The following is a 9,057-nucleotide window of genomic DNA, read 5'->3' on the forward strand; positions in this document are numbered from 1 at the left end:
CAAGGATTGAATCCGCGCCCCCTGTAGTGGAAGCGTGGAGTCCTAACCACCGGACCTCCAGGGAAGTCTGGCTGATGCATTCTTAGCGCATGGAGAGAACCTGCAGAGATGCGAGCTGTTTTATTCATTCATTCGGCAAATATCGATACTTAACTGCCAACCCTGGGAAGTGGGCACATCCAGAGCCACACCTGAGTCATGCAGAGGGAACTTCTGGGGGTGAGGGTGCCTCTTTCCTTAGAGAAGAGCATTTATTACCTCTGGCCCCCACCCCAGTTGCCCCTGCACCTCCCCGGCAGCTGTTCGCGCGCCCTTAGATCAGACCTCCTGCAGAGAGCCCCTCCCGAGAGCCCCTTTTCTCGTGGTTAATATCTCCACTGGTGCCATCCTTAGGAGGAAAGGGCAATAGGTGAGGAAATTCAGACCCAGGGTCAAGTCCCCCTCCCATCAGCTCTCCAAACTGTGCTCTCTCCAGCCTCTGAGTCCCTGCACCTGAGGCTCTCCGCTCCCCCCGTGTGGACACCAAGGCCCCAGAGCTCTTTTTTCTGGGGGCTACTGACGCAGGCCGTGGGATGGGGGTGACCTTGCCTCTAAGCTGGCAGCACTGGCTCCAGGAGAGGGGGGCGCAGGCCGGGAGGGAGGGCTGCCAGCTTCCTTCCTGCGGGTCGCCACTGGGGAGGACTCCAGAGACTTCCGGCCCAGGCTCCGTGGTCGGACGTGTCTGGTGTGCGGAGAGCTGCCCCTCGTCCCTCACCCTCTCGCCCTCGTTCTCGCGCTGGGCCCTGTGCTCACAGCAGCCAGGCAGCAGAAGACACAGATGCCCAGGAAGAAGGGCGTCTCCGCAGCCCCCAGTCCCACTGCCCCGCCTGCCCCCAACCCGTAAGCTTCATCTCGGGGGCCGCCAACCGAGCTCTCAGTGCCCAGGCCCACTGTCCCCCCAGGACCAGGCAGGGGCTCCCTGGACACTGCCAACCAAGAAAGGCACTGCCAGGGGAAGCGGCACAGGCACACGGGACCCACAGGGGACGACTGCCCAGGTTGGGGTCCAAGTGACATTAACCATATTGCTGTAAGCTCAGGCAAAGCTGCCCCAGCTGGCCACCATGACTGTCCACGCCAGGCCAAGGGGGCTAATTTTGGGTGCTGTTGGGAGCCCTGTCTTCCTCCTGGGGAGTGGACAAGAGCATAGGAGAGCAGCCTGGAGCTTCAAGAAAGAGATCTTAGGGAGATCCCTTCTGGGAATGAGGTGGACACAGGAAAAAGACAGGTGGAAAGAAAAGTTGGTCTTTGAGTTCCTGGATGCAGCTGTACCTGAAGCCCACCTCCTGGACTTTTCAGCCATGGGCAACAAGAAACACTCCTTTTCCTTAGGCTTTTTTGAGTTGGTTTTCGTCAGTTGAGGCCAGACCACAGCAACTGCATCCCTGGTTCTCCTGTCCTCTCTCTCCTTCCTGCCACCTGGGCCATGGGCCCAATCCAGCCTGGTGCCTAAAGGCAGGGAAGTCAGACTCAGCTTTTATTCCAAAGCGGTGACCTTGGGAGACATGCTGATCACACCTGGGCCCTGAGCTCATCAGGATGCACCCGGAGCTGGCTCAGAATGTCACCAGGAAAAGAAAAAAAAGAGGACAAGGAACAAAGAAAGAAAAATCTGCATTCCCATATTCCAGTGAGCTCTTGCAGAAACAGGGAAGGCAAACAGAGGTTCCTCTAAAGAGGTGTCATGGCACCAGAGCCAGAATGCTGACAAGCGCTCCAGCAAATGTGCCTTGGCCATAAGAGCAGGAGAGTCGCCCGGCAGCGGGCCACCGCGGCTCCACTCCCCTCGTTATTTCTCGTTAGGGGGCCGCGTCCCGTGCAGCAGGGTAGGGCTCCACGGGCGCCGGTGCTCCAGTGAAGGAGAGATTTCCCAGCTCAGTGGGGCAGCTGGAGGCGGAGCCCGCTGCCCCATGACCGTGACCGTGACCACGGGCGACCAGGACAGCGTCCTGCTGCTCAGACGCCGGCACGCACAGCTGCGTCTCCCCAGCCCAGGGCTCCTCTGGCCCCAGACCCAGAAGAGGTGAGCGGGCTGCTCCTGGGCCAGGCCTCGGACTCCAGGGCCAGGGCTGGTCCTGGGGGCCTGATGACCTCTCCCCTAGGAGGTCCAATGGGCCACATCATCTATCTCAACACGCTCAAATCCCCCAACCTGCTCCTCCCACAGACCCCCAGCTCATTCGTGTCAGCGCCACCCTCGAGGCATTTGAGCCAAAACCCTGGAGTCAGCCCTGACCCCGACGTCTTTCCCTCACACAGCTCCTGTCGGCTTCAACCCAGAATCTGCCCGGGTCTCCCCTCCCCCACTGCCACCGTCGTCCTCGCCTGGAGCCTAGCAGCAGCCTCCCAACTGGCCTCTCGGCTCTGCCCTCGCCCTGCTGGAGATTGTTCTGCCCTGAAGCAGGGAGGCCTGTCTCACTGTGTCTCAAAACCCTCCCGGGCCTCCCTCAGCGTCTGCACAGGGCGTGAGGCATCACATCTGCCCTCCCCGGGCCCCGCCCCCGCGGCCGCCACAGACGCACGCGCCCCCCCACCCACTTTGTCCTCTGCTTCCGCGGTCCCCTCTGCCCGGAACGCTGCTCCCTCCAGATCTCCACCTGGCTGCCTCCTGGAGATCTTGGATCGAATCCCTGGCCATCCTTCCAGGACCGGAACGCAGCCTGTGTCAACTTGGGTCCCCCAGGAAGCAGACGCGGAGACAGGGGCCAAGGTCTAGAGGTTGGTGGGGACATCTGTGAAAGACAAAGGGAGCAGGTGAAGAGCGTTCAGCCCGCAGTGCGGGCCTGACACGTGTGCAGGGAGAAGGTAGGTAGGAAGGGGGAGCCCCCTGGGAAAGTCTCAGCCCCCCACGGGGGTCCCAGAGCAGACACTGCACACAGAGGAGTCCCACACAACAGCTGCCAACCAGATGCCCGGGAAGAGGCTGCTCTCAGCTGGGGCGGTCACCGGCCCTCCTGCCAGCAAGTGCCCTGTGGAGGGGCCTCTGAGCAGCACACGTCTGTGCTGCAGGTTCTCTGCTCCATGTGGCAGGAGGGAGGTGAGTGAGGCCCCGCCGCTGCAGCGGGTCTCGGGGCCCCTCCACTCTCCAGCCTACAGCCCTCATCAGCTGTCACCCCTGCAGATCTTGGGGGCTGAATGAACGAATCAACTGATCAATCAGCAGATGAGCTATCTCCTGTGTGAGGGGTGTGCAGGGGATCTGATTTCACTAATCTAGGGCTTACATGATTGGGGCATTGTTTCCTTCTGGGACTGGACATTTTGAACCCCAAATGCTGGCTGTTTTGACAAATGGAGAAACTCGGCCCCCAGGCCATGCTCTTTGGGGGTGTCCAGGTGAGATGAGAATAAGGGCCCATGTCCCCCAACGCTCAGCCAGGCTTTCCTAGGGTCTTGGGGCGTTCCCTGCCATCCTGGGGCCTGAATACCCACTCCTTGAGACAGAGACCTCAGGGCAAGATGCCCTGTGGACAGTCACATGGGGACCTGCCTCATTCACCTCAAACTGCCTTAGCCAAGTTGGGCCCAGCCCAGGGACTCTAGGCTCCTGTCCCGACAAGGTTAAGGCCCCAGGAGTTAGTACATTTGCAAGGTCAGGGGCCTTGATCTCAGGGCTGGGCCAGGAATGTAACCATTAAGAGAGGGGCCTCTGGCCTTGTGTGACCTTGGGCAGGTAGCTTCCTGGGCTCTGTGCAGGCTGCTGGTCCTACCCACATTGTATGCTGAATTCGGGGTGGGGGTGGGGGCTGATGAGGTCATGCATGTTAAGTGCCAACAGGGGGCGCTCACCACCCGTGGCCATGGCCATCCTCAAACCTCTGGGCCAGCTGTGGTCCTCCTCCTGATGGCCTCCATTTCAAGAGGAAGGTCTCCACAATCAGAGAAATTTGGTAACTCTCCCAAGTCACCCAAGTGCCAGGGTTTGAACTGAGTCCATCCCCTGCATCCCCCGCTCTAGCTGCTGTGGGGTGAGAGACTGCCAAGGAAAGCTCGCGAACACTAAAGTCCACAAGGACAACCGGGCCCCAGCTTGACTAAGACTTTAAAGGGGCTGCCCTCTGCTCAGACTTCCCTCCACCCTGGACAGGAACTGAGGATGGGAGGGGGCAACCAGCCAGTGAGGAGACAGCCAGGCCCCCCCCCCACTCCCCATCCAACTCCATCTCCGGAGGCCTGGGATGGGGTGGGGGTGCGCCCTTGAAGCACTGACTGGCCAGAGCCGGCCTTGGGGTGCCTGTGCAGGAGCAGGCTCTGGCGGGGTCCAGGTGGCAGGGAGCTTGCTGGCGAGCACAGAGGACCCAGCACCAGAGATGCAGGAAGGCTTGGATGGTGGAAGCGATGGGGTCCAACGGCACCATGCTGGACCCCAGCAGCTCTCCACCTTGGCTCGTCTAACCACCAACTGGTGTCTGGTCCTGGCACAGCCCTGCCCACCATGCAAGTTGGGGAGCTGGGGGAGCCTGCCCGAGGAGCAGGGCTTGCTGGTGGAAAGGGTACAGCCAGCTACTCAGAGAGGGCTTCTGGGAGGGGAAGCTGGAGCCCCACACCTCTCCCCCAGCGCAAGCCGCGAGAAGCCATAGAACCATGGATCCCCTGGGACTGGGGTGGGGGGCTGGGGTCTCCTCCCTGCAATCAGCCCTGAGGAGGGGTAGGGGAACCCAGCACCCCTCCCTCACTCCCCGAAGTTTCTAAAGCACCTCGGGGCTAGGGGGAGCGGTGGGTCCCAGCGTGATCAGGAAGCTGCTGGAAGTGCGGGTCCCTGTGTGCCAGCGCCTGGGCCCCCCCTGCAGCCCCCACCCGCGCACGCAGACGCGCACTTTTCTCTCCTCTTTGAGGCTTTGGCAGATGTGCGCTGCTGGCGACAGAGCAGCGCCGCTGCTTCCCTCTCCCTCGGGCGTTGTTCCCTCGCTGCCTTGGTCTGATGTGTGCGCGTCAAACTGCCGTTCGTGGGTCCCCAGCCTGACGCTGGGCGGCTGCTTGCCCGGTCTGTGGGAGTCTGTGAGTCTGCATGTGGGCGCGTCCGCCTGCCTCGCTGTGTGTGCCTCGTCCTTGACCCAGCCTAGCTGAGCGCTCGTGCCTGGGCGGAGGGGGAGCTCCCTCCCGCCGTCTCTCCTCCTCCCAAACCCCCCGCAGGCGCTAACGCGGCGCGCCGCCCCGGCTGCGCCCCGAGCGCGGTGACCTCGCCGGTCCCTGAAGCACTGACCGCCCCACTGCGCTGTCCACCGGGGGGACCCGTGGCTGGGTTCCGAGCGGATGGTCGCTCTCCCTTCCAACTAGGGCCGCCTGAGCCCAGGGTGGGCACGCTCCCCTCCCAGCTGGGTCCGCTGGGTCCCCATTTTCCCTTATGTAACTCCACATCTGTCTGCGCCTCGCAGGTCACCCTGGACGCTGCGTTGGGTCCTGCCCACGGGGAGACTCAGATTCAGAGTCGAGTCCCACGCATACGGGGGGCGGAGCGAACCCCTGGCTCGGGCACGGCTATCGGAGACCTCTCCTATCCTTTCTCCTCGGGAGGTTCCTTTCTCCGAGAACTGCTTGCCCGAAGCGTGAAACGAGGAGGGGTCCCGTGGGGCAAGTTCCCCCGAGCGCGGGCGCAGGTGTTTCCCCTCACCCGCCCTCCAGATCCCCACAGGCGCCCCGGCTCCCGACGAGGGCCGGCCAGGGGTCACCGGGGCCGAGGGCACGGGGCAGGGCGCGCGGTCCAGAGGCTGGCTCCTGTGTGCAAGCGCAGGTCGAACGCAGGCGAGCCCCCAGCTCCAGCGCCCGCCGTGCCGGGCTCCCCGCCAGCCGCGGTGCACACTCGGGCCGGGGCTCCAGCTGCCCGGCGGGCACGCGGCGCTGTCCGTGGTGCTGCCGGCGCCGGGCGGGGCGGGGGCGGGGCGAGGGCGGCAGCCAATGGCGGGGGCGCTGAGCGGGGCGCGTGGGGCAGCGGGCTGGGCCCGGGGCTTACTCTGCTGCTCTCGGCACTCGGGGCGCACGGACGCTCCGCCGGCGGCTCGGGCTCCAGCTCCGCTCCGGGTCCGCTCGTGCTGCAGCGGTCGTGCCGCTGGCCCGATTCGGCTCAGATTCCGGGCCGGGCCCCCTCGGCGCCGCCCGCCCCGGCCGCGGTCTCGGCGCCCGCGGACCATGCGCCGGGTACCCCCCGGGGAGCCCGGCCGGGCCGAAAGCCCGCAAAGACCAGGCTCCCGGGCCGGGATCCCTCCCGGCTGCCCGGCCGACGATCCGCGCCCTGCCCTGCGCCCCGGCGCCGCGTGAGCCGGCGGGTCCATGGAGCGCTCCCCGCCCGACGGACCGCTGAGCGCGTCGGGGGCGCTGGCAGGCGAGGCGGCGGCGGCGGCGGGCGGAGCGCGCGGCTTCTCCGCCGCCTGGCCCGCGGTGCTGGCGGCGCTCATGGCGCTGCTCATCGTGGCCACGGTGCTGGGCAACGCGCCTTCGTGGCCGATTCGAGCCTCCGCACGCAGAACAGCTTCTTTCTGCTCAAACTCGCCATCTCCGACTTCCTCGTGGGTAAAGCCCCCAGCCCCCGCCCGAGCCCAGGGGCGCCCTGCCGGGTCGGGCCAGCGGGGATTGGAACGCGGACCTAGGGTGCCTTTGCCTCGGGGACACGCCCCGCTAAGGGGTCCGGCCTGGGGAGGGGGCAGCCGGGACTCGTGGGGAGGCGGGCGCAGGCGAGGTTCCTTGCTTCCCCAGCCGCGGGACTCGGGCTGGGGAAGGATGTCCCCGGGGAAGGGGTCCTAGCCAGCGGGCGCTCGGCCAGGCGCAAGGCGCTGCGGCCGCGGTGCAGCGGGGGCTCTTGCACCGTAGCTAAACAAAGGCTGCAGAGGACTCAGGACACGGGGAGGGCGCTGAGGGGGGGGTGGGTTTGGGGAAGGGGACATGGAGGGGAGATTTTTAGAGCCACGTTGGGGGAGGAGGCCATGGGGAAGGCGGGCGGGGTTGGGGGGAGAGGCTCTGAGGAGTGCGCTCTCACGTGTCTGTGCGCTGCTGCAGGCTGTGGGGCGGGGCGCAAGGAGGGGGCCGGAGCACCAGACACCTGTTGGGGCTGAGACAGGCGTCTGCCAGACGCTCAGAGCGGGGTTGGCGGTGGGAGCCACCCGCGCCCACGTGGCAGCAGTCAAGTGCCCTTTGAGTCCGGAGAAAGGCTTTCTCGGTTTCTGAGCTGATGAGGAAGAGCCAGAATAGGAGCTTGCGATCCAGCGGGGCCAGAGAGGGAGGAAATTCTCTTTCTTCCTCTGGGCACTGGGAGGGCTGGGCAGAAGCCCAGGAATGACCAGACCAAGGCTCTGGGGCTCGTCGCTCCCAGAGGTCCCCACACCTGGATCTTCCTCCCGCCCCCAAGTCCAGGGGACCCAGTGGGACCGTGGGCCGGGCAAGGGTTGAAGGCCAGGTGCAGTGCAAAGAGTGTGCCTATGAAGGAGGCGGAGGGAGGATTGCTGGTCCCAGAAGGGCCACCAAGTGACCCTAGGTCCTGCCTGTCTCTCGGCTGGTGGGGGGGGGTCTGACCCCTGCCCAGCCACGGCCCACCACGGCCCTCCTCTCCCACAGGGGCATTCTGCATCCCACTGTACGTGCCCTACGTGCTGACTGGCCGCTGGCCCTTTGGCCGGGGCCTCTGCAAGCTGTGGCTGGTGGTGGACAACCTGCTCTGCACCTCCTCTGTCTTCAATATCGTGCTCATCAGCTATGACCGCTTCCTGTCGGTCACCCGAGCCGTGAGTCTGGGACGTGGGTGCCCATGTTCACTCCTAGGGGGAGGGGTGGTCAGGAGCGGTCAGGAGACGCGCCCGGCAGGGGGTACGGCCACTTCTGAGTGGGCAGTGCTGGATGGGCTTGATCCCCACTGGCCTCACACCTGACACATCGGGCACTCTATGGCCAGCCGCCCACTCGGTAGCCATTTGCTGCCAGTAGGACCGGTCCTGGTTCAGGCAGGAGGCACAGTGTGGACCTGAAGGAAGGGGGTCACTTCAGCCTCCACCCTGGAGCAGGTCCAACGTCCCTGGAACTAAGGGAGGATCTGGGCCAGGGGCCCTTGGTGGTACCTCCCCACAGGTGTGCGTGCCTCGGGAAGACAGGCTCCACGAGCTTCCCTGGGCGTGGTGGCCACCATGAGTTAGGGGCCCTGGGCTGCCTGGACTTCCCACGTCGGTGTCCTGTGGGCGCCAGGCTGGCGGCACTGAAGCAGAGGTCACTCCAGTGCAGTCTCATTTTCTCCCTGATGGCTCCATCAGGCACCCCGGGACCCTCCGCTGGGGACCACGTGTGTCCTAGTCCAGGGAGGCAGTGGCACAGAGTGCAGAGAGCATGGGTTTTGAGCCAGCTCTGCCCCTTGAGCCGACCCACCCGTGTTCTTTCCTGCCCTGCCTGAGCCATCAAGAAAGTGGGGATCACGCTGGAGCAGTTGTGAAGATTAAATAAGATGGTATCGAAAGGTGCCGAGCAGAGAGCCTGGCACACGGCAGGTACTCAGTAGATCGGACAGTGACGTGGCCCCCCGGGGGAGCGCACAGCTGAGGGGGCGACGGCAGACAGGCAGCCCGGCACAAAGTGAAGGTTCTGGGGGAGGTTCCGAGGCCATAGGAGAGTGTGACAGGGCCTCAGCCTGCCCGGGATTCATGGGGCGAGGGGAGGAAAAGGGAAAAGCATCACTGCCGGGGAAGGCGTGCACAGAGGCCCAGAGGCTGCTGGGAGCTGCCAGCTGCAGCAGCCGACCTGGGCTCAGTCCCCTTGCCTCCTGACCCAGCGTGTCCCACCGCAGGTCTCCTACCGGGCCCAGCAGGGCGACACGCGGCAGGCAGTGAGGAAGATGGTGCTGGTGTGGATGCCGGCCTTCCTGTGCTGCGGACCCGCCGTCCTCAGCTGGGAGCACCCGTCGGGGGCAGCTCCTCGTCACGGCCTCCGCCCTCGAGCTCGTCACGCCCTTCCTCAGCGTCACCTTCTTCAACCTCAGCATCTACCTGAACATCCAGAGACGCGCCCGTGTCCGGCTGGACGGGGCACACGCGAGGCGGCGGCCTC

At 65.0% G+C, this 9,057-nt stretch overlaps 1 protein-coding gene across 1 annotated transcript in view; it reads left to right on the forward strand.

The window, feature by feature from the left end:
• Positions 1-6,306: 6,306 nt before the first annotated feature.
• HRH3 (histamine receptor H3) overlaps positions 6,307-9,057 on the forward strand; it is a 3,352-nt gene continuing 601 nt past the window's right edge. Inside the window, 5 exon segments of the mRNA XM_007462283.1 lie at positions 6,307-6,463; positions 6,466-6,546; positions 7,585-7,751; positions 8,798-8,920; positions 8,922-9,041. Of these exon segments, the coding sequence (XP_007462345.1) occupies positions 6,307-6,463; positions 6,466-6,546; positions 7,585-7,751; positions 8,798-8,920; positions 8,922-9,041 (648 nt within the window).

Source organism: Lipotes vexillifer, unplaced genomic scaffold, assembly GCF_000442215.2.
Source record: "Lipotes vexillifer unplaced genomic scaffold, Lipotes_vexillifer_v1.1 scaffold1798, whole genome shotgun sequence".
NCBI classification, from domain to species: Eukaryota; Metazoa; Chordata; class Mammalia; order Artiodactyla; family Lipotidae; genus Lipotes; species Lipotes vexillifer.